This window comes from Ambystoma mexicanum, chromosome 4q, assembly GCF_040938575.1.
Source record: "Ambystoma mexicanum isolate Mex_15411 chromosome 4q, UKY_AmexF1_1, whole genome shotgun sequence".
NCBI classification, from domain to species: domain Eukaryota; kingdom Metazoa; phylum Chordata; class Amphibia; order Caudata; family Ambystomatidae; genus Ambystoma; species Ambystoma mexicanum.
This window is the reverse complement of record NC_090928.1, coordinates 190301957-190327820: the sequence shown is the minus strand read 5'-3', so window position 1 is coordinate 190327820 and position 25864 is coordinate 190301957. Positions and strand designations below refer to the sequence as shown.

Genomic DNA, 25864 nt, shown 5'->3' with positions numbered 1-25864 from the left:
CCACCAAAACCTCCAAGATCTGGCCTCACTCAAATGTGTCAACAGCAGACAGGTTAGATGGCACTTGATTTTTGCCGCCTATGAATTCCAAATCAAACACGACCAGGAACCGTCCATGGGAAGGCCGAAGCCTTATATCGCTCCCCTGGTGGTGTTTCGCTGCCGGTCTACCCTGAGTCCTTACTGGATAAACGTAACTTCATATGTTTATGTACTTCGTCTCTACCTCTCCTGGACTCTATCCGCACTTGGGTATCCGGGCACCCGAACCTACTCACGGAATGGGGTTTAGTGCTGCACAAAGGGTTGCCCTTTTTTCAGAATAGATTATTTTTGCCCACATCAGACGCTCGCAAAATTTGCTCTGGAGTGGTCCCATGATATGGCTATAAACGGACATCCTGGGCAAAGACAGACTCTATCGCTCTTACAACGCTGGTGTTGGTGGCCCTCCATGAGACGGGATGTGGAGTGCTACGTGAACACCTCTACCCATACCCCCTAAGCCATGGCACACCCTTACCATGGATTTTGTGAGGGACCGACCTAGAGTACAGGGTTTCAACTCCATCTGGGTAGTGGTCGACTCATTTACGAAGATGGCACGGTTCAATCCGTATGCGGGTATTCCTTCCGCCCCTGTCCTGGCGGGTTGTTTTTCAGGTCTGTGGTTTGATTGTTTGGCTTGCCTTCTGTGTTGGTTTCCGACAGAGGGTCCCAATTCACCTCACGCTTTTGGCGGGCCCTGACTAAATTGATGGGGATAGATTCACGATACTCCTCAGCCTACCATCTGGAGACGGACGGGCAGACCAAGCGAGTCAATCAGACCATGGAGCAATACTTAAGTTGTTTGAAGCTTCAGCATCAACAGTCCTGGTTTCGCGTCCTGCACCTAGCTGAATTTCCATACAACAACGCTGTACATACCTCCACAGGGTTTTCCCCGTTCTATGCCCTCTATGGTCAGCATCCCCGGATTTTGCCTGTCCCTCATTTCTCGCTTTCGGGCAACCCAGTCGCTTCCGCCTGTGTCCATGACGTTGCTGCCATCCACTCGCAGACTCTGGTTCACCTCAGCAAAGCTCAGGCATCTTCAAAGGCCGTGGCGGATCAGGAGCGGGCGGCGGCTGCGGCCTATTCTGTTGGGGATAGGGTCTGGCTGTCCTCTCGGCATCTTCAGTTGCCAGGTTGTCGAAAACTGCTCCCCCGTTTTCTTGGTCCCTACGTTGTCTTGCGGGTGATCAATCCTGTGGCATATCGGCTCCTGGTCCCGCGGTCCTGGCGGCTTCACCCAGTATTTCATACTTCCTTGCTCAAGCCATGTGTAACGCTCACCTGATTCTCGCAGAGGCGCCGGTCTTGACAGGGCAACTACCGTATCTTCAAAGGTGGTGTGTAGCACCCGGTTGGCTCTTTGGGCTGGACCTCTGTGCACTGTATGCCTGACGTGTAGAGTAAGATGTCTGCAGATAGAAAATAAGGGGTTAATGAACTGGGGTTATTGGGGTGTCCCTATCTCTTTCCTCTTCTCCTCTCCTGTAGACCCCCAAAGGTTAACGCTCTCACCTTAGGTAAGTGAATGCCGAGCTCTCCATCTGCCTCGGGGCAGGGTGCTGTAACCAGTTTCTTCACTGGATAGGTAGCGCAGGCCTCTTGACTTCAGAGGACTGCTGTCCGTCGTTTACTGCACGAACGGTAAGTTTCGAGTCATTCAAATGTCTGTAAAGTCTTTAGTAATGATGTCTCTTGTTTTGCAGGGTTCCGGCGATGGCGGATGACGGGCTGAAGTGAGTTGAAGATGGAGCCCGTGTGATGAATAGAAGCGCCTGGAAGCACGTAAGTAAGCGCTTGTTGCCTGCTTCACGATGCGCTCTAACTGTCTTTTTATTTTGCAGGTACGAGTTCGGAGCGGCTGCAGGGTGCCGGAATACCCACTGGATTAGATGTGGAAAGGAGTAATGGCACGTGAGTATTAAAGTTCCCCAATGTCTTAAACGCACCTTGTTTTGTCTTTCAGATGCGGGATGCAGCGCCGAAGGCCTCCGGAGCGTGCAAAGAGTTGGTAAGCTTTTGTCTTTCAGATGCCGGAATGCAGTGTGAAGACCTCCAGAGCGCACAAAGAGTAGGTAAGCCTTTGCCTTTCAGATGCCGGAATGCTAACCTGTTCTTCCTTGTCTTTATAGGTGTTGCTGAAGACTGGATTCAGGATGGTAAGCCTTTGCCTTTCAGATGCCGGAATGCTAACCTGTTCTTTCTTGTCTTTATAGGTGTTGCTGAAGACTGGATTCAGGATGGTAAGCCTTTTTCCTTAGGCCCAGGACCGGATGCAGAAGACACGATGAGCGTTCTGCTGCAGAGGTTGCAGAATAACGCAAAGCAAGATTCATCCACCGGGTGTGGTTTAAATAGCCTCCTGTAGTGCTTCGGCGTCTCCTTCCACAGCCACGCCTAGGTAAGAAAAGAGTTCCTGCTTTCCAGAAGAGTTCCAGTGTTCTGAATCTAGGGAGTGGCTCCAGCCCCACCCAACAGGAAAAGTAGTTCCAAACAGAAGGGGATCAGAGGCTCAACTGGCAGGCAAGTATGCAGCATGGTCTGCTGCAGGTAAGTCCACCCAAGCATTATGAGCCCGGCGCTTCCAGCGCTGGGACTGGGCATATTCATGAGCCTGGTGCCACTGGCGCCAGGACTGGGTCCAAAAGGTCCCAATTGGGACTGGTTGGCACTCGGAACCTGGGTTATGGATCTGCTTCCAAGGGAGTTGGGAAAACCCTGACCTTTTGGAAGCAGAGATCATGACAGTACCCCCCCTCAAGGCCCCTCCCAAACCGGGCTTCTCCGGGGGTTTTGGCTTGTCAGGAAATGTTCGGTGAAATCTTTTGATTAGGCGAGGAGCGTGGACATATTCAGCAGGTTCCCAGGATCTCTCTTGGGGGCCGTAGCCTTTCCAGTCAATTAGGTAGAATAGTTTAGATTTGGAGATCTTGGAGTCCAGAATGCTTTTGACTTCAAACTCGAGTTCTCCATCAACTAGGATAGGTTTTGGAGATTTGGTTAGTCGGGTTTGAGGTTGCACGGGTTTTAATAGAGAGACGTGGAAGACCGGATGTATCTTCATGTGCGGGGGCAAGTCCAACTTGACCGCTACTGGGTTTACTATGGTAGTGATGGAATAGGGACCAAGGTATCTTGGGTTGAATGTGCGTGGCCCTTTTAGAGATAGATATTTGGTGGATAACCAGACTTGATCCCCTACTTGATAGTGAGGGGCTTCCTTCCGATGTTGATCTGCTCCTTTCTTATATTGTTCTTTAGCCCTTTGAAGGTGAGAAACAGCTTCCTTAAAGGCTTGGGTGATTGTAGAATGCAGGTAGTCTACTGCTGGTGTTTCAAGATCTTGGAGGGGATCCAACTCCGAGGTTCGAGGGTGACTGCCGTACAAAAGAAAAAACGGGGTTTTCCCAGTTCCCGAATGGACAGAGTTATTGTAGGCATATTCAGCTATCCAAAGGATATCTTTCCAAGTTTTTTCAGTTTGTTGCAGCATGCAGCGTAAATACTGTTCCAGAGTTTGATTGGTCCTCTCGGTTTGTCCGTCGGTCTGAGGGTGGTGACTGGTCGATAGTCTCACATCAATTTGAGACGACCGACAGCAACTTCGCCAAAAATGAGAAATAAATTGACTACCTCGATCCGAAATTAGAACCGAAGGAAAACCGTGCAGTCGGACGATGTTTTCGAGAAATTCTCGGGCCAGAGTTGCTGCTGTTGGCAAGCCTTTGAGCGGAATGAAATGCGCCATCTTGGAGAATAAGTCCACGATTACTAGAATCGTATTGTATCCGGAGCATGGAGGTAGATCGGTGATGAAGTCCATAGAAAGCGTATGCCAAGGGCGAGGTGGGATGTCAATAGGGCAAGAGGCCTGCTGGTCTTTCCTTTTGACTCTTGTTTTGGGCGCATACTCCACAGGACATTATAAAGTCTCTGATATCTTTCTTCCAAGACGGCCACCAGAAGTAGCGCTTGATCTTTTCTGAGGTCTTGGCCATACCGGGATGACCTTCCATTAAAGAGTCGTGATAACAAGAGATTACTTTTTTCTGTAAATCTGTGCTGGGTAGGTATAATCGTTCTTGGAAATACAATAAGTTGTCCTTTACTGCAAAGTCCTTTCCCTGCAGATGCCAATTCTGTATGTCTGCTGGAGTTACAAGTTGCCTGGCTTTATCCTTAACTTCCTCTATGGATTCGGTGGCGATTACACCCAGAATTCTTTGTTCGGGAATGATTGGTACAGGTTTAGGGTTGATCAAGTGTTCTTCCACTCCCATCCGAGAAAGGGCATCAGCTTTACCGTTCTTTGTACCAGGTCGATAGGTAATTATGAAGTCAAACTCGGCAAAGAATAATGCCCAACGGAGTTGTCTAGAGGATTGGGCTTTTGCGGTTTTCAAATATTGCAGGTTTCGGTGATCCGTAATCACAGTAACGGTGTGTCGGGCCCCCAGCAGATAATGCCGCCAAGCCTTAAAGGCAGACTTGATAGCCAGAAGTTCCTTGTCAGTAATCGTGTAATTGATTTCAGGAGGCGAGAATTTGCGGGACCAAAATGCCACGGGATGCAACTGATTGGTTACCGGGTCCTTTTGTGATAAAACTGCCCCCATGGCAAGGCTTGAAGCATCAGTTTCCACGATGTAGGGGAGTTCGGGGCGAGGGTGATTTAAGATTGGTGCAGAGATAAATTTAGTCTTCAAATCCTGGAAAGCTTGTTCCGCCTCGGTAGACCATTCAAAACGTTTGTTTTTCTTTAACAAGGCAGTGATGGGCTGGACTATTCGAGAGAATTCGGGGATAAACCTGCGGTAAAAGTTAGCGAAGCCTAACATGCTTTGCACACCTTTTACGGAGGATGGTGATGGCCATTTGAGAACTGCATCGACCTTCTTTGAATCCATACGCACTCCGCCAGGTGATAATATGAATCCCAAGAATTCAACTTCAGTCACGTTGAAAACACATTTTTCGAACTTAGCGAAAAGTTTGTGTTGACGCAATCTTTCGAGGACCATTTTCACGTGTTTCCGATGTTCAGATTCCGATGAAGAATAAACGAGGATGTCGTCAATGTAAACAACAACACATACATCTATGAGCTCTCTGAGGACATCGTTCATAAAATATTGAAAGGCGGCCGGGGCATTGCAAAGTCCGAAGGGCATGACCTGATATTCAAATAGCCCATACTTGGTGCGGAAGGCCGTTTTCCATTCATCGCCCTCTTTTACTCGTACCAAGTGGTAAGCTCCTCTAAGATCCAGCTTTGTATATATGCATGCTTTTCTGACTTGGTCCAGGAGTTCAGGGATCAAAGGTAACGGATATCTATTCTTAACGGTGATCTGGTTCAGGGAGCGATAATCGATACAAGTTCTAAGGTCTCCTTCCTTTTTTGGAACGAAGAACAAAGCTGAAGAAGCAGGGGACTTGGAAGGACGAATAAACCCATTTGCCAGGTATTGATCCAGGTATTGTCGAAGGTGAAGGTTCTCAGGCTCGGTGAGGGCATAAATTCTACTACAAGGAGGAGTAGATCCAGGTATCAGGTCTATCTGGCAGTCATAAGACCTATGAGGAGGTAGAGAGTTAGCCTGATCCTTCCGGAAAACATCTTGGTATTCTAGGTATTCGGGAGGTAACTGGGGAGTCTCTGAAGAAATTGCGGCCAGTGCAACACCAGGTGGAGGGTGACAAGTAGAGACACATTCTGGAAACTGGACCATTCTTGCTCGCCAATCGATCAGAGGATTGTGTTTCTCTAACCAAGGTATTCCTAGAATAATCTGAAACTGAGGGGCCTTGGTCACATCGAACACGATCTTCTCATGGTGTCCATCTTGACTTACTAGCGTCACCTCTTGAGTGGTATGCGTTACTGGCCCAGAGGCTATCTCCGTACCATCCACCGTAGTAATGACGTCCTTTACAGCCTTGGGACAAAGAGTTAGATTCATCCTCAAAACCATTTCATGATCCACATAATTGCCGATGGCACCGCTGTCGACGTAAGCTTCAATTGCATGTAATCGATCCGGATTATCAGGGCTAATGAGGACCATCGGTTTCACGAAATGCGAGGTCACGGAACTGGTTTTCACGCTCGGCAAGAGGACCTCTATTCTTGTCGGGCGAGGTCGTTTCCCTGCTCAGAGTTTGTAACTTTAGTAACTGCAGCTCCTACTGCCTTCTTGGCAGGTTTCACCGGACAGTCTCGAAGAAAGTGTCCTGAGTTTCCGCAACATAGGCATAATTGCAACTGTTTCCTCCTTTCCCGCTCCCTTTGTGTTAGAGGACCTTTCAGACCCCCTATTTGCATGGGTTCCCCGGAGTCTACTCCTTTGGAAGGAGTTGGCGGTTTGGAAAATACTCGAGCATCAAACTTGGAACGATCGGCCTTCCTGTTCTGCAGCCTGTGATATATTTGAACGACCAAGTCTATATAATCCGAACAGTCTTGTGGGGGATTCACTACTTGGGCTAAAACGTCTTTGAGCTCTCCACGTAGACCTCTATAAAACAGCGTAATCCTTTTGTCCTCAGGCCATTGAGTTTCCACTATTAGTCTATTGAAAGATGCAATATAAGCCAAAAGGTCTTGATTACCCTGTCGCAACGAAAGAAGCTCATTGTCCAAGGCCTGCCCCTGTGAATGTCTTGCGAACAGTTTTTCCATACTAAGCTGAAAGGCTTGAAAATCATGGAGAACCGGATCATCTTGATTAACTAGAGGGATCGACCAGTCTGCCGCATTGCCACTAAGGTACGAAAGTACAAAAGCTACTTTTGCTTGATCAGTTGGAAAGGCTGCTGGCTGGCATAAGAAGTGCAACCGGCACTGATTGATAAATACTGCAAACCTCTTTGGGTCACCAGAAAATCGTTCGGGCGGAGCCAGAGGTACATTCCCAGGTAGGTTGATCTGCACTGGATTCATAGAGGAGGTTGAAGGAAGATTTGCCCCAGATGCGGGTAACGGGGTCTGTCCGGCTTGTGACTGTAGCACTTGTCTAGCAAGATTGTCTGTTCTCTCCTTGGAAATAATTAGTTCCCTTCTTAGAGCATTCATTTCCTGACGAGCTGCATGCACTTCTGCCCTTAGTTCCCCAAGTAACCGGGCTAGGGGGTCAGTATCCGAGGTTTCCATAGCGCCTGGGCGAGAGTTTTGCGGTAGGCTTTGCGTTCTGTAACGCTCACCTGATTCTCGCAGAGGCGCCGGTCTTGACTGGGCGACTACCGTATCTTCAAAGGTGATGTGTAGCACCCGGTTGGCTCTTTGGGCTGGACCTCTGTGCACTGTATGCCTGACGTGTAGAGTAAGATGTCTGCAGATAGAAAATAAGGGGTTAATGAACTGGGGTTATTGGGGTGTCCCTATCTCTTTCCTCTTCTCCTCTCCTGTAGACCCCCAAAGGTTAACGCTCTCACCTTAGGTAAGTGAATGCCGAGCTCTCCATCTGCCTCGGGGCAGGGTGCTGTAACCAGTTTCTTCACTGGATAGGTAGCGTAGGCCTCTTGACTTCAGAGGACTGCTGTCCGTCGTTTACTGCACGAACGGTAAGTTTCGAGTCATTCAAATGTCTGTAAAGTCTTTAGTAATGATGTCTCTTGTTTTGCAGGGTTCCGGCGATGGCGGATGACGGGCTGAAGTGAGTTGAAGATGGAGCCCGTGTGATGAATAGAAGCGCCTGGAAGCACGTAAGTAAGCGCTTGTTGCCTGCTTCACGATGCGCTCTAACTGTCTTTTTATTTTGCAGGTACGAGTTCGGAGCGGCTGCAGGGTGCCGGAATACCCACTGGATTAGATGTGGAAAGGAGTAATGGCACGTGAGTATTAAAGTTCCCCAATGTCTTAAACGCACCTTGTTTTGTCTTTCAGATGCGGGATGCAGCGCCGAAGGCCTCCGGAGCGTGCGAAGAGTTGGTAAGCTTTTGTCTTTCAGATGCCGGAATGCAGTGTGAAGACCTCCGGAGCGCACAAAGAGTAGGTAAGCCTTTGCCTTTCAGATGCCGGAATGCTAACCTGTTCTTCCTTGTCTTTATAGGTGTTGCTGAAGACTGGATTCAGGATGGTAAGCCTTTGCCTTTCAGATGCCGGAATGCTAACCTGTTCTTTCTTGTCTTTATAGGTGTTGCTGAAGACTGGATTCAGGATGGTAAGCCTTTTTCCTTAGGCCCAGGACCGGATGCAGAAGACACGATGCGCGTTCTGCTGCAGAGGTTGCAGAATAACGCAAAGCAAGATTCATCCACCGGGTGTGGTTTAAATAGCCTCCTGTAGTGCTTCGGTGTCTCCTTCCACAGCCACGCCTAGGTAAGAAAAGAGTTCCTGCTTTCCAGAAGAGTTCCAGTGTTCTGAATCTAGGGAGTGGCTCCAGCCCCAGCCAACAGGAAAAGTAGTTCCAAACAGAAGGGGATCAGAGGCTCAACTGGCAGGCAAGTAAGCAGCATGGTCTGCTGCAGGTAAGTCCACCCAAGCATTATGAGCCCGGCGCTTCCAGCGCTGGGACTGGGCATATTTATGAGCCTGGTGCCACTGGCGCCAGGACTGGGTCCAAAAGGTCCCAATTGGGACTGGTTGGCACTCGGAACCTGGGTTATGGATCTGCTTCCAAGGGAGTTGGGAAAACCCTGACCTTTTGGAAGCAGAGATCATGACACCATGTCCCGGCCCTACTCACCTTCGTTCCCCTGCTGCTCCAGTTTCTCCGGCTTCTTCGGATGTGTTTGTGGTATCTGGCATCCTAGGTTCTCGTATCTTCAGGGGTGGTTTACAGTACTTGGTGGATTGGGAGGGTTATGGGCCTGAGGAGCGCTCCTGGGTCCCTACTAGGGATGTCCATGCACCCCGTCTGGTCTCCCGTTTCCATAGGGATCATCCGTCCTGCCCAAGGGGTTCTGTCATGCTTCCATCAGCTTCACACCATACTCATGCATCCCAACATCAAGTGGTTCCATTGCATCCTCAACACCCACAGTAGCACCCTCAGCAACCACAGTGCCCACTATCCCTCTGTTCCCCTCCTCTACCACTCACATAGGTCCAGGGTCATGTGAGCAGCGGTCTCCCCGTTTCCCTCTGAGTCGGCACACCTGTGTGGGATCTGGTGGACGCAGCCTTTGGTCCCGGTCCTCTCCCTTTCTTCGTTGGCGCCTGCCATGGCACATGGGAGAAGGCATCCGCGGGCGATCGCTTCCGCGTCACATTCCGCTTCGCTCCTGGTCACGTGTCACAAGTGCGGGTCACGTCGCGGAAGCGTTTACTACATAAACGCTAAATCGCCCGTGGTTCCTTGCTTCACAGCTGTTCCTCGGAGCTCTGTATGGCGATCACAAACCTTACCCACATCCCGGATCTCGACCTTGGAATCTCTCACGGACCTGCTTTAGGATTCTGCCTCTGTTACTCTTCATTCGGAACTCACGGACAACCTGATTTCGGACCGGCTACTCGGACTGCTTCTGGATTACCCTTTGTCTTGGCGCTTCTCTACTTCCTTTCAGCTATCCTTAGCTTCCGTTGACTCCTCCAGAATACTTATCATTGACTTTGGTCTTCCTCACGACTCAGCTACAGGTGGGCCAGTCGGGGTTTGCACTCTCGGCTGATACTCCACATCCCACATCCAACGGGGATCCTGCTCACGTGTTCCTTCGGAACTACACCCTAGGCCCTTGAGGGTTAGAAGCTACACCACTGCCCCCTTAGGTAAGCCTATTGCCAACTTTTTGCATTCTCATGTTTACTGTGCTCATCTGGTGCTATTCAGCATTTTGCTTTTCAGTGGCCTTGGGGTTCCAGTGTTCCATGGATCCGAGCTTCAACCATTACCCACCTGTGGCCTCAATGATTGCATAGAGAGTGTTTTGCTTTTCTCTCTGTGTGGTACTTGTGGACGGAGGTTATTTTTAACTTCACGACATTCAAGTCTTGACACTGTACAATGGTGGCTTTGCCTGCATTCTATTCACTACTTATGGCCAGCTTCTATGATGACTTAATCTACCTTGGGTTTCAGCGTCCCTACATTTATTGAACAGTTGTTTTCTGCAGCACTTCATGCACGTGTAATCTTCTTCTTTTTCATTTTAGAGTTCACTCGCTCCTTACTTCATCATTAGCCTCTACAATCCATACATCATCTTCAGCCAGTATCCGGGGACGTCGTGCATACTTTTTTATGATGTCAATAGCTCCTCTTTGCTCCTTCTCATATTCCTTCAGGGAGTTCCTCCTGCAGGTTGTTGTCACTTCAGGGGTACATTCGATAACAATCTCTTAATGGGTATCTTCTTCCAAACACTTGCTGTGGTATTGGCATGATGGCTGTTGTCAAACACGGCACAGTCCTCCAATACAGGAAAGGTAGGGAGCGGGATCTCCTGCAGATGTATACAGCTGCTCCTCTACAATTGTATTGCCTCATGATTTGTAGAAGTGTGAGGGCTGAGTGGGAATTTTTGCCCCTGCCCATTCTTCTACTCTTGCAGGACAGAAGTCAATACAACACATGTGGACATTGTGTTCCAACATGAATTGCACATTCATGTTGTTGCCCTAGCAGTGGACACTTTGGGCCTCATTACGAGCATGGCGGTAGCCGTGCCTTTATGGCAAGCACGGCTACCACCATGCTCTCTACCGGCACCGCCTCCTGCGATTGGGCAATAACTGACCCATTACGAGATGAAGGGGCCGGTAATTGCCCATTCGCGGGGGGCGGTAATGCCGGGCTCCCGATCGCCATTCTGCCCCATAGGGTACAATGGGGGTCGGGAGCATGATTGCATGGTGGGCTTTCAGGAACCCGCGAGCAGAACTCGTAATGTGGTGGCCCAGTATGAACGGTGGCGGTGCCTTACCGGCACCGTTCATACCTTGGCTGCCACTATTGTAATTAGGCCCATTGCCTTTTGGCATGCTGTTGCCTGACCATTGTGGCTACCGGACTAGACAGCCAGCCACATGGATAGGCTAAGGAGTCAGGTCATGCATTCACATTAGAGAGGTGTCATTCACGCTCACCAGCCTCAGTTTAACTGGATGCTCTAACTTCACCTCCTCCAATGCCTTTGATGCCTTGCATGTGGAGGATACTGCTAGCCTTTTCCTCCCAGAGTGTGGGGTTGAGTGGCCCACTGTGCTACCTCCCGTGGCAGTTGCTTCCTGCCGGTAGATGGATAGAAGGCTGGGGCCCTGGTGTTGAGATCATTCCACTGCTTCCTGCTATATTTATTATCATGGGGTATGGTTTCAACCACCATGAAATTCTCCCTAATTTCAGCCCAGATTGCGTTTTTCCTCTGGACGGAGGTTCTTTGCTGATTTGCCCCAAAAACACTCCTCTGCTTGTCTGACTTCATCTGTAAGGACCTGCAGCTCCGCCTCACTGAATTTGGGCTTAAGCAGCCACATTTCAGGCACCTTCCCCTTGCATTTCTCTGCAGACATGTTTGTCACTACTTCTGGCTCATATGGCAACAGGACATGGGTGATCTTCTGGTCCCTTCCAGCCCCTCTGAATGGCCTTGGCCTCTCATTTCATCACTAGAACACAGGACATCCTGTCCACCCCCTCTTCCTACTCCTACTCCTCCACTCATGGTCTGCTGTGGCCTCCACTCCTCCTCCCTTTGATTCCTTTCCCTTGTTCTCCCCAGACAATGTTTCTAGACAAGTCTGATCTACGAAAGTCTCATCAAAACAGGTTCTTCCCTGTTCTTCAAGAACCCTCAAGGACCACATTGACACCCTTGCTCCAGCCCTGGCCGATTTCTGCAATCAACCCTTTGCCACTGGAACTTCCCCTCCCCCCTGAAGCACTCCCTTGTGCACCCCCTCCTTAAGAAGCCATCTGCAGATCCTTCCTCTCCGGCTAGCTGTCACCCGATCCCTATCACTCCTTTTCTGTGCAAACTCTTGGAAAAGCTGGTCATCTCCCACCCTAACATTCACACTGAATCTGTTGGTTGTCTCCATGACCACCAGTTTGGCTTCAGAGCGTCCAGAAGCACAGAAACTGCTCTTCGGAACATCCGTGAATACCTGCTCTCCAACATTGACTCTAACCTTCCTTCTGTCCTCATTCTCCTCGATCTTTCTTCTGCTTTTGACACGGTCAACCATCCTATCCTGCTCAAGCGCCTCCATTATAACCCGGGTATCAACGATCAGACCCTGGTCTGGCTGACCTCCTTTCTCACTGACCGACCCTCTCAGGTCCTTCATCTCTTCTATCTCTCTCTCTACTTGTGGTGTTCCCCAGGGGTCTATCCTCTCTCTCTGGCGGTTCAACCAATATCTGGCACCTCTCAACCACCGCATCGCTGCTCTCTGCTCCAACTTTCAGTGTTATGCTGATGACACCCAGCTCTCCTTCATGCTCCCCTCAGCTGCCTCTACTTCTTCTCTCATTTCTGACTGTCTGCAATTCAGGAGTGGTATGCCGCTAATGATCTCTCCCCTAATGCCAGTAAGACAGAGATCCTCCTCATCAGAAAACCTGCTCCATCCTTTCCTCTCTCTCTCTCTCTCTCTCTGGCCACCCACTCTGGGTCTTCTTCCTGCTCTTACCTGTGCAGCTAAGAACCTTGGGGTCATCTTCGGCTCCACTCTCTTCTTCTCTCCTCACGTTCCCAACATCTCAAAGAAGTCAAATATCAACTGCATCTCCTCAGAGGTATTCTTCCTTTCCTCGTTTTCCACCAGAAGCTCACTGTCTCCAGAGCTCTGGTCCTCTCAAGGCTGTACTACTGCAACAGCCTCTTTATAAATCTTCCTGCCTCTACCCTCCGTCCTCTACAACTCATCCAGAACAGGACTGCAAGACTTGCCCTTGGTCTAAAGCCCAAGGATCATAGCTCTCCAGCTCTGAAATATCTTCATTGGCTTCCAGTGGCACCAAGGATCAAGTTCAAGACCTTCTGCATTATCCACAGGGCTTTATGGGGCCTGGCACCACACTACCTCCAACTTTCTCTTCCTAAGTATCTCCCTTCTCGAGCTCTCCACTCAACCACCTCCAGCTCTCTGAGGTTCAGATGCTTTTCCAAGCAGAGAGTCAGGGGCAGGGCTCATTCTTCGGCTGGGGCCTCCCTTTGGAACAGCCTCCCTGCCTCTCTCAAACTTGAGCAGAAACATCTTTGGTTCGGGAAGAAACTCGAACTTTCCTCTTTGCTTCCGCTTTCTCTCTTCCTCTCCTGTGCTGGGACCTATCTGTTCAAAACACTGGTCACTTGGCCACCTGGCCACCCTCTGAATTTGGACGCAGGTCCCTGCCTGTCCAGTTGCACCCCGCTCTGCCTCTTGGCTCCCCCAGAACTTGTGGTCTGTATCTGTAACCCAACAGTTCCCTTTCTCTGCACTTATGAGCCACCCATTGGCTGCACTTTTGATTATGTGCACTTCCCCATCACCCCTTTTTTGCACTTCTCCCCTCCCCCTTCCCTGCGCTTGGCAATCTGAATGACACAAGGCCTAGTAAGATCGCTGTTTCGTGCTCCCTCTGTATCGCCCTCCTTGTCGTGTCGCACCTAGAAACACTTGTGTACAGGCACGTTATAAGTGCCATATCATATAATTCAGGATGGATTCTGTTTTTAAAGATGGTCGCCACTTAATCTCCAATATACATTATGACACTTTTCTGCTCTGAGTTAATTACGCAGGCGCATTTACTGTTCGATATTTCGTCTAATTCTCCAGCAATAACGGTAATTTCAGTAGAAAATTTGGCGCCTCACTGATCTATGATCATTTTCTGCCACAATTCCACTAAACGGAATTATCGTTACCATTGATGGCTGTGCGTTCACTTGTTCATTCGTAAAGTGGCAGTAGCTCCACTGGACACCACTGGTGTAACAGTAATACTATCAGGCAGGATAATGCTGAACCTCCCACCCAACTCGCAATGAGGGCCTGTGTGTTATTAATTACCTATTGTTCCTCTGACTTGTTTCACGTAGGTAGTCTGTGTGATTCCAGACTCATTTAGAATATACCTTCCTTCCTGCCATCCTAATCTATTGACCTCCTTAATTTATCTTTTGATAGACAAATTAATATATCATTCATAGTTATGGCCCCTACCTCACCCCAATATCGTAAAGGTGAGAAACGCTATGCACTAAAGTGGCTATACCGTCCTTATCCTGGGCAGATACAGGAAGAGATGGACCTGATATAACTAAAGATGGTAAAAACAGGCAAACTCACTGCTCACTGACACATGTGCATACAATAGACATGAAGCAGATATGAACTCACCATGAAGAAACGTAGACACTAGGCCAAAGGTGCTTTTAGACATGAAGAATATTGCTTGCAACCATAAAGACACAAAGAACATGACATAAGCAATGGATACGTTGAAATGGAACACTAGCGAATATGTATATAGCTTGCTAACATTGAAATGCATTGGTAAAAGGCTGTCATCTTTGTCAACATGGAAGTCGTAGAACGCATTAGAAAAGGTGGAGGCTTCAAAGCTTCATGAGACTCAAAACTGCTGAATTTGTTGAAACACTGATCCATGCAGGGGGCAGGCAGGAGCTGTGCAGCCCCTTTCCAAGGTTACTGAAAGATTAGGGAGGGCTCAGACGGTTTGGAAGAGAACATGAGATAACAATTCCCAAGCCACAAGACATGTTTCTGCTAGATTAATTAAGGAGCAACCAGCCTTTGAATTCCAGGTGTCGACTAATTATAAGCTAAAATCACACAAGAAATAGATCGACCAAGTCCCTACTAGATAGAAAAGTAATAACACAAGCGTTCATATTAGCTAAAAACTCAATAAATTCAGGGTGAAAAAATTCAAAATATGGTCCTCTGACACGTGACCCATAATTCAAGAACAGTGTCCATTCATTAAGGCCAGACACAGATTAAACACCTGCCTCAACCCCTCCAATATTTTCAGAACCAAGGCGCCTTGCAAGGTCGACTACAAAGAAGTTACTCTGGCTTGTGGCCTAGGGATAAGAGATAGTGTCTTTGAGTCTGGGATTTCCCGTCCTACCATCACCACTTAAAATTGGGTTTTCCAGACCATTATTACATATGGTAGCGGGTCGGAAGGTTGGCCAGAGCCCTCATCTTGTACAGTCTTGACTATTGTAATGCCCTCTACGCTGGCACAATGAACTACAATATCAAAAAACTGCAGGTGATCCAAAATAACGCCTTGAGAGGAGCAATACACATACCCAAAAAGACCCACATCTCCATGCTTAGACGGAACACCCAGTGGCTACCTGTCCAGGAGCGAATCTTCTTCAAAACACTAAGTATGACCCACAAATCTCTACACAAGTCAGCCTTGAAATACTTGGCAGACAAGTTCACCTCTAACCAATCTAATGGTGCCACACGCTCAGCATGCTCACACCTACTCTCGACCCCCCGATTCAAGCTTCAGAAATCTGGAGGCAGCAGCTTCCCAGTGGTAGCTGCCGAACACTGGAACACCTTACCAACCGCTCTAAAGTCAGAAGCCTCCATCTGGACTTTCCGTAAACACCTGAAAACGTGGCTCTTCACACAAGAAGTACTAAAATAACTCTATATCAGAAACCCACACTTTAGTAACAACCATATGTACATTGGAACTTATGTTGGGACTGCTTTGTACCTTCCTCTGCATATGTCTGTAAATCATGCACATTATTGTCAAGAACTTTTGCATAACCTTGTAACTTTTATGCTCCTTATTGTAACTTTCACGTAACCTTGTAACTTTTATGCCAAGAACTGCGCCTAGATGCCTCTGGGTTAAGTGAGCTATACAAATTTCAAAATAAATAAAAATAAATAAGATTCCCCGGGACAACGTCATGGAAGAGTGCGACGAAAACGCCCTTCCGGGGTATAATAAGAGGAAGAGATACTTCATTAGATAATGGGAAGACGGCTGTAGTATGTTATGATATATTCATGTGTTTAGTGATTGCTGGCTCCAGTGCTAGGGTGTAAAGTGGTTTGGTTTTGTGAAAAGTAAAGTTTTCTGCATATTGGTGTAGATGGCAGAGCAAGTAAAGTTGTGGTTTGGACCGAAACAGCGTGTTCTGGAGCGTGGGTTGCGTTTGTGGTGCCTGCCCAAATAGTTATTGTAGCGAAGAGGGAGGAGATGCAGAAGTGTTGGAAATAGAGAGAAATACTGTTGGAAGGAGAGTGTGGAGGAGTAGTGGAGAGGCAGTAGGTTTGAGGTTATATTAAGGTTTGGTAATTATTAGCAGTCTAAAGTGTGACGTGCCATCATGGGAGACACTGCCCTTATGGATTTATGTAAAGCATTACCCTGGTACAAGGACAAGATAGTCAAATATCACACCCAGTGAGAATCAAGTTAGTCTGTTAGGAATAGATTCTGTTTGTTTTTGTTCACTCACTAATTTTGATTTCTTTTGTCTTAGTGACTGTTTCATGTTTTGTGGATTTGGCAATGTATTGTCTTTTTGTCTTATGATTCAATCTATGTATTTTTATTTTCTGTTGATTTGTTCCATTTTTAAGCAGTGTCCACTTTGTGATATTTCATAAATCCTGTGATGATTCGAGATTCAATATTTTGAAAGTGTTTTACAAGCATCAAATCATTCAAATAAAATGCACCCATGAATTCCTGTTTATATTTAGTGGTTGGTGAATACATTTTTTGTAACATTCGCTGTTATTCAGATTGACCAACTCTTCTGTATGTTGTCACATGTATTTCTGTGGCAAGGCGTGTCTTTCTCCTGAAAAGAGAATGCCTTCAGGACAGTGGAATATTCTGCTGGAAGCACCATTTGGCGAAAGTGAAACAAGACCTTTGGTCTTCTATTCTCAGGGAAGTGATGTTGACTGACTAACCGGAAGGAAGAGGTTGAAAATAGAAACAAATAACATTAAATGTAAGAAAACAACATTGGCAAGGTATAGCTAGACATGGTACTGGGCAACATAAAATGTCGGGTGGAGGAGGGAGGGGCAGATCACGTGGTACCAAAACAAAACATTGCACAATAGTGGCACCTGTTATGCATGTGTGACATAGACACACAGATGCTCTCCAATTCATGCAAATTGCAGTTTCGCGTGTATGGACTGGCACGCGCGAAGCTAGCTAGGAAGCAGAGAGTGGGGTAACTTTAAGTGAATGAAAAATAGAAGTCTACTAAACCTTTTAGCTTTACTCCCTGGAGCGTTTCTTTGAGGTCTGCTGTCGCAGGACCACCCGCCTGTATCAATTGGTGAAATGCTTCAAAATCTCCCCTGCTCTTCAAAGCTCCTCTCCTGGCGAGCTCGTTCTGCAGGCCTATGATCTGAAGGAAGAGATGGAAAAAGAGTTACTACTGTTCTCCAACTCTTAATTTCAATCTATGCAGTGAGCAGGCAGCGGCACAGCGCAGGGTTGTGAATGCCTGCCTAGAGTAGAGCCTCAAATGTGGGTTCATTTCCAAAGAACCAGTAACAGAGGACAAGACTTCAGTCTGTTACTGGCCAAGCTCATCTACCTTCCATCATGCCATGAAAAAAAAGAAAAGCAGAGAGAACTAGTGGTGCTTGAAAAACATCAGCTAGAGCACATCAAATAGAATGGTCAAACTTCTTTGCTATTCTCTGCACACATCCATGTCCCTCTTCCTGGTCCCAATACTTACCTGTGAGGTATCTTACCCCTTTCACTTTTCATACTTCTCTGGACCGGCTCTGTCTCTTCCCTTTAAAGCATAATAGGCCTCCTCCTCCTCCGATATCTACAGTCAAAAAATGTTCCTGCCTCTGGCATGGACCCTATTGGCAGTTCCCTGCCGCCTTCCTTCCAGGCCGAGCCAGGAGGGCCACGTTCTTCACAGCTGCAAACCGAGCATCTCGTGCAGAGCGGAAGTTCCCTTGTCTGGCAGCCATTGCTCCCAGGGGCTCTACTGGGTGAGGCTGCTCCGGTTGAACGGTCCCACTGCTTAAGAGTTCCCAGCACCTCTGCTGAGCACTGGGTGCCGGTTATGCAGGTTCTCCCATACTTGTGAGGACTGTGGTGACACTGAGAAACAGAGTGGAGCTTCTGTGGAGCACTGGAGGCCCAGGGTGATCTCGCTCCTGGCACAGGTAGGTGATTGGAGGGGGACATCTGCTAGTTGCTAGGCAATTGAGGAGGGCATCCTGGGCCATCGCCGGGCCAGGTGGCTAAGTAACCGGCAAGCTTTGGTCACTGCCCTCTGGCAGGCTTTCTTTGTTTAAAAACAGAGGGGGGAACAACAATGGTGCTGGTTCTCGCCTATGCATGCTCCTGTGTCCGAGGTCTTCAATAAATTAAAAGCAGGCATGGGTAAGCATAAAGAAAATAGACACCATGTGGAACCTTGGTATCCCTCCCGCTCCTCCTCCTGCACTTCACATACAAGATCCCATAAACGGAGGAGACAGGAGAGGGTTTCAGATTAGAGACAGCTGGATATCTTCAGGAAAGCCCTAAAAGAGGAAGGCACTGGAAGCAGGAGCAAGCATACATGGCTCTCCTTCCTCCTCTTAATCATCAGAATCCTCCAGCTCTACTGAGGGCTCTCTTTCTCCTATTGAGAACCTAGAGGGCAAATACCTGATAAAGGAATCGGTAGCCAATGTCCCAATTCAGGTGGCCCGTTTGATGGGGTTCCTAGAGTCTGAGTCTCCAGTGTCTGCATCTGGAACCACAAGGGCCCCTCGCCCTCAGTTCAAACACACCCTCTGTGCTGGGCTTCCCTTACTTATAGAAATGAGTGAGGAAATCCTCAGGGAGGGGAAAGAGTTGGATAAGACAGAGGTTCCCAGATTCTTGGCCAAGCTTTATCCACGGAAGGGGAGGAGAAAACAATGCCACAGACGATCCAAGTGTATGAGATCCTCCCTAGCCTGATGGGGAGGTCACCAAAGGCCCCACGGATAGAAAGGTTGATGGAGCACTAAGGAAGGCATCTGGTGTACTCACCTAGCTCTAAGAGTGGCCACCTACCCCTCATACACAGCAGGAACAGCCCTGGGGTGGCAAAAATCAGCAACGAGGGCAGTCAAAGATGAAACAGATTCACTTCCCATTCTGCAAGCAGTCAAGACCCAGGTCGAGTTTTTGTCAGGCCTTTGCCTATGATGGGGTAAAGGTCAAAGCAATGTCCGTGGACTCCACTGGTGCTGGTAGATGACACCTGAATATCAAGCATTGGAGGACAGATTATCAGCAAAAGAACAAAGTGATCAGGACTCCCTTTGCAGGGCAGATGCTATTTGGGGACATGCTTGAAGACAAGGTCCATAGTGTCTTCAAAGCTGTTAAGTATGCAGGAAAGTTCCAGAACTAGTCAGAGCTCAGACCCAGATCTTCCATTCACACCAAGTGTCCCACAAGATCCTAGGCAACCCAGTATGAGGGAGAAGTGGCAGTCCCGGCACCCGTCCCCTTTGAAACAGCAAAGGTCATAACACCAGGCCAGTTGGAGGTCACCTGCTGCACTTCTGGATCCAATGGAACTGGTTTTCCTGCAACTCATCGGTCAACAAGCTGACTCATTGGAGTTACAAGATCAAAATCTGCTCCCTGCAGAGCCAGTCTGGTACCATCCGGACACCACTCCACAGAGGCTGTGCCAAGAGGAAGGAAAAGCTTCAAGTGATCCCGGAACTGCGGGCAAATAAAGTAATCAAGACAGTGCCAACGAAGGAGAGAGGGTGGAGCATATACGCCATTGTGTTTCTGGTTCCCAAGCAATCAAGGAAATTCTGACTCATAGACCTGAAACGCCTAAACCTCCATGCAACAACTCAACATTTCAAATTGCAAAGTCTACAAAGGATCATCCCCTTAGTACAAAAGAAGGACTTTCTAGCTTTTTTGGACCTGGACAATGCTCATGTCCATGTTCTGATCTGGAGACCAAACCAGCAATTCCTCAAGTTTGCTGTGGGCAGAGAGCATTTCCAGTTCAGGGCTCTCCCCTTTCATCTGAAATCGGCTCACCAAGTTTGCACCAAGGTCATGGGACCCATATTGGCGGCACTACATCTCCAGTGAACCTTGGACAATTGGCTTCTCAAATCCCCTTCTCAGCAGGTCCTGGTTCGGCATCTGAAGTCAACTTGCAACATGCTAGAAAGCATGGGGTTTCTCCTCAGGACCAAGTTGCAGTTACAACTATCACAGGACCTTCAATTTATAGGGGCAAGGTTTAGAACAGCCCATGGGCAAGTGCTATTGCCAGTCGACAGGGCACTCAAGATACAGACTGCACTGAGACAATTACTGTTCCAGTATCAGGTCACATTGAACATTTCTGCATGTTTCCATTTTTTGGACAGGAAGTAGTTTGGTCACCCTTCTTTGGGTCTTGCCTTTAGCAATGTATCTCCTGATGTACTGCCCACGTGTGTGACACTGATTTGGTATGAATGGCATTTGCACTTAGTTTGGTAGCTATCAACCCAAGGAAAGTCTTTTGAGTTTTCTGTGAGCACCACTAGGTTACCGCTATAGCAGTGTTTTATTATTTGAGTTGCTTTTCCAATTGGTGCTTCAGTTTGCTAAACTACAATTCTCTTTGGTTTTCTTGTCTCCCAACTACCTGTTTCCCACACCACGGCATTGAAATACACCCATTTGCATCGGCAATCAATGTACTATTAATGAATCATTATGATAAAATGTGTGTTTTTTCTGCCTGGTTTCTTACCCCTGTTTCTCCCTATCTGATGGTTTGAATTTTTTTTTATCTGTATCTGCGTTTACTACATCTGATTTTGGGTTTCTTGTCAAAAAATGTCTTTCCTCATGCCCTAATGTTTTCTCTTCTCCAATCTTAGACCTGTTTTCCTCCCCTGATTTGCCATGGTTCCCAGGTTCTGCTCTTGGCTCCCCTCCCAGCGGCTTAGGTCGTGGACTTGATGCATGATCTGGCCAGAGGAGCTCCTCTATGCCATCCCTCCACTCCCACTGATTCCGATGGCCCTGCTCAAAATCAGGGACTCCAGCACAAAAGTCATTTTAGTGGTTCCCTTTTGGCCCCACAGGGGTTTTTTCCCTTCCTTTGGGACCTGTCTGTAGCTCCTGGCATCCGTTTCAACTGTTCCATGGCCCTTGTTGTCCCCCAGGAGCCATGGGGGTTGACCAGTCCAGAGAAGTTGGCCTGGGAGGCCTGGAAATTGAGAGGGAAAGGCTAAGATTGTAGAGTCTTTCTGAAGGAAGAGGCTTGCTCCATCCAAAACGCGAAAAGGCCCTCCACTCTGAAGGCTTATAACATGCACTAAGGATATTTGATTTGTGGTGTAAGGTTTGGGGCTTCTGTTCCTCAAGTGCCCTGGAGCAAGTGCTCTCCAATTCCTCCAGGAAGAGTTCAACATATGTCTCTCAGTCTCCACCCGGGCTCAGGGCACAAAAGGCCACCATCGGCTCTTTTAGGATCCAGGGGAATAATGCATCTGACTTCCATGATTTAGTAGACCTGCACTTGAGTGTCAAGGAGTTCCCCCCTTCTCACCTGAATCCGTTCTTTACCAGTGTTCTTGGAGGCTGCCTTCTTTCGGATGGATCGGGTTTTGAAGAAGGCGGCCCGTGTCTCTGCCGAATCCAGAATGCGTTCAGTTTTCCAGGAGGTCAAATCCAGGAATCCAGGAGGCAAGGTAAGTTCGCTAGAACTAGAATCCAGGAGGATAGAGAAGGGGGGGGTTCGAGGAAGGGATAGCGGAGTGGAAAGAAGAAGAACTGCGAGCTACGGAGCACACGTCTGGTCGCTAATCGCTATAGCATTGAGACACACGGAGCCGCGGAAGGCGTGGTCTAGAAATAGAGAAATTTACGTCCAACGCATGGAGTGAGAAGGGAATGCGTTGGACGGCCATATTGGAGGTATTAGTTAGTTTAAGTCTGTTGTGACAAGGACCATAAGGCCCAAAAGGGGCGCACCCTGCGATTCATGACAGCATGCCTCCTCCGAAGACCCTTCCCTCCTGGTTTGCTCGGGTGGATAAGGTGGAACCTTCTGAGCAGCCGTGGGGCCTTGATGTTTGAAAGAGGTTCCCAGGTTATTTCACTAGGAGGATATCATTTCCATTCAACCAGATATTGAAGCTGGCCCCTTCTATACCTGGAGTTACAAATCCGAGATACCTCATATTCCAATTGGTCATCGACCAGTACAGGAGGCGGTCTGGAGGGTTTTTGGGAGGATGGATAGTAGGGTTTCAATAAGGATGTGTGAAACACTGGGTGTATCTTCTTCCAGGATTTAGGCAACTCGATCCGATAAGAAACAGGATTTATAATTTCTTTAATGGAAAATGGACCATAGTACCGAGGGGCCAGTTTACTAGGCCGTAGATGTCGGGGTAGTAATTTGGAGGACAACCAGATCTGATAACCAACTGCATAAGAAGGGCCAGGTCTTCTTCTGGAATCTGCATATTTCTTGGTCTGTTTCCTAGCCTTCTCCAAAAATTCTTTGGCTTCTTTATGTATGTTGACAAGGGCTTCGATCCAGGAGTCAACTGTAGGTACTGGTGTAGATTTGGGCTGATCTTAAGTGCCGAATGGTCAGAATTATTGTAAGCGAATTCAGCCACGGGTATCAGGAGTGACCAGTCATCCTGGACCTTGGTGGCGAAGCATCGAAGATACTGTTCCAGGGTTTGGTTGACACGTTCTGTGATTCCGTTGGTTTGAGGGTGGTAACCTGATGAAAGGGCACGTTGGATCCCTAAGCATTGACAGAGATGTTTCCAGAATTGTGAGATGTATTGAGGTCCGCAATCCGAAATGATCTTGGAAGGAAGTCCATGCAAACGGAATATGTGTTCCAGGAAGATTCCTGCTAGCTCAGAAGAGGATGGTAATTTACGCAGGGGCGTAAAATGAGCCATATGAGTGAACAGGTCTATGGTAACCATGATGGTGGTATACTTACGGGATGATGGCAGTTCCACAATGAAGTCCGTAGCGATGATCTCCCAATGCCTAGTTGGCAATGTAGGTTGTAGTAGAAGGACCGCTGGTTTCTTGTTATTGTGTTTATTTTGACTGCAGACAACACAGGATTGAATGTACTGCCGTACGTCGGGTCCCATCCTAGGCCACCAGAATTGCCTTTGTATCAGACGGAGGGTATTGGTGACACCACGATGTCCGGAGTGTAGGGTATCGTGGCAGAGATTCATTATTCTTTGTAGTAGTCTTTTTGGAGGGATGACCAAGAGATTGTCTTTGAACAAATAACCTTCCCGGACCTTTACATTCCAAGGTTTTCTTTTGGATTTGTCTTTCCACAGATCAGAGGATTGGGTTTGGGCTTGGATTTCTTCGAGGAGGTTGACTGCCTGGGCCACAAAGATCTTGGGGGAAAACATCTGAGGATATGCCTTGTCTTCAGTGGGCTCGTAGTCTGGTCTTCGAGATAAGGCGTCGGCGATCAGATTTTGTGATCCAGGAACGTGAGTGATATGGAACTGGTACTGGGCAAAGAAGTATGCCCAACGTGCCTGACGACTGTTCCTACACTCCAAAGACTATAGAATCTGGAGGTTTCAGTGGTCAGTACGGACCTGAACTGGATGTTTAGCTCCCAAAAGTAAATGTCGCCATTCAGTGAAGGCTTGGCGGATGGCTAACAATTCTTTTTCCAGGACTGAATAATGTGTTTCACTAGGAGTCAGAGTTCGTGGGAGGTAAGTAATTGGGTGTTCCAGTTTATCTCCTAATTCTTGTTTCAGGACTGCGCCAATGGCATAATTTGAAGCGTCTATTTCTACCAGAAAAGGACGGCTAGTATCGGGTTGAGCCAAGATAGGAGCTTGTGTAAACTCTGTCTTTAAACGCAGGAACGCCATATCTTGTGGTGTTGACCAGAGGAAGGGAGTGTCTGTCTTCAGGAGAGGAACAATCGGTTGAACTATCTCGGAGAAATTAGATATGAATGTCCAGTAGAAATTGGCGAGTCCCAGGAAAGACTGAATTTGTTTCATGGAAGTAGGAGCAGGCCAGGTCAATATGGCTTTTACCTTTGAAGGGTCCATACCGATTCCTTCTGGGTAAGAATAAACACATGGTAGTGGACGGAGGTCACATGAAACAAACATTTTTCATGTTTGGCCAGGAGTTTATGATCTCGGAGTCTCTGCAACACTGTCTTCACGTGCTCTTCATGTTGTTTAGGATCCTTGAAAAAGATCAATATGTCATCCAGATATACAATAACAAAGAGAAACAGCATGTTAGAGAACACCCTATCCATAAAACGTTGGAAAATTGCCGGGGCGTTAGCCAATCCGAAGGGCATGACTAGGTACTCAAAATGGCCAAAGGGTGTTCTGAAGGCAGTCTTCCATTCGTCTCCTTCCCTGACACGGATCAAATGATAGGCGCCCCTGAGATCCAACTTGGTGAATGTCACTGCGCCTCTCACGGCTTCCAGGATATCTGAAATCAGGGGTAACGGGTACCGATCCTTGAGGGTACATTGATTTAGCCCGCGATAATCAAGGCAGGGTCTGAGTTCCTTGGTATCCTTCTTGGGAACAAAGAATAGAGAAGCACCAGCAGGGGATTTCGAAGGTGTTATGGTGCCATTTTGAAGGTTGGTATCCAGGTATTCTCTTAGGGCCTTCTTCTCGGGTTCAGAAAGAATGAACATCCTACCGAAGGGAATCACTGCAGAGGGTTCAGTTTCTATTGCGCAGTTTTCAGGTCTGTGTGGGGGTAAGGCCTGGACAATGGCAGTCGAAAACACATCAGCATAAGTTTGGTAGACTTCAGGAACTTGCATGACATTGGATACCATTAGTGGTGTCTGTTGTTCCTTTGGATGTGTTAATGGAGGTTCTAGGGATAAACAATGAGACATGCAAAACTCTGAGCCTAGGAATAGGGAACCCGCAGACCAATTGATATATGGATTGTGTTTCTGTAGCCAGGGCATGCCCAATACCAAGGGGTAATGAGCTGACTTAATAATGTCAAACCTGATCAGTTCTCGATGGTGATTTATTGAAAGCTGGATCTCCTTGGTCTGAAAGCTTATGGGTCCTGATGTGAGGGGTCTTCCATCGATAGCCTCAACAGGCTGCAAGGTGCTTTGTGACTCGTAGGGAATCTGATGTTTATCAACCCACTCATGATCGATGAAAATTCCCATAGCTTCGCAGTCTACCAGGGCCAAAATAGAATCGTTCGTATTCTTGGATGGTGATAAAAAGGCCTGCAGTACCACCAAATTGTTTTGTCCAGGGGTGTTCAAGGATGGAATGGATGTGGAGCAAACATCTCTCTCCCGAAGCTCTGCTCCATCTAGGTTCGGGAGCTGGCATTTCCCGAACGCCGAGGGGGTGCTAAAGGACACTCTCTAACCAAATGCTTATCTGAGGTGCAGTACATGCACAAGCCCGTCTGAATTCTCCTCATTCTCTCTTGTGGAGATATGGGTCCACGAAAGGCCCCAATCTGCATGGGCTCGGATTCTGAAACTGGGCTTGGGTTGATTTCCGATTTGGGGGTACCCTCAAATGATACCTTGGAAGGAGTTCCCCTGGATTTCTTCTTTTCTGACTTCCTTTCCTGGATACAGAAGTCAATCTGCATGGCAAGATCCATTAGTGCCTGGAAAGAGCTTGGTCGTGCCACTCTGGCCAGCTCATCCTTAATTTCTTCGTTCAATCCTCTCCTGAACAGGGTAAAACTCACCTCAGTGGACCAGTTGGCTTCCTTTGCCAGTTGTTTAAATCGGGTAACATACGTGAGCATATCCTGGGCCCCTTGCTGAAAGTCTAACAAGAGTTCTTGTGCGCTATAGACCTGCTCAGGCGGTC

General features: G+C 47.9%; 1 protein-coding gene across 4 annotated transcripts in view; it reads right to left on the bottom strand.

Annotated features, from left to right (window-relative positions):
• Window positions 1–25864, bottom strand: part of LOC138467580 (uncharacterized) — a 1374796-nt gene that overhangs the window by 661189 nt on the left and 687743 nt on the right. For all 4 annotated transcript variants that reach the window (XM_069607716.1, XM_069607715.1, XM_069607714.1 and 1 more), the window contains exon 7: window positions 17229–17370. In XM_069607716.1, the coding sequence (XP_069463817.1) occupies window positions 17229–17370 (142 nt within the window). The remainder of the gene's footprint in view (window positions 1–17228; window positions 17371–25864) is intronic.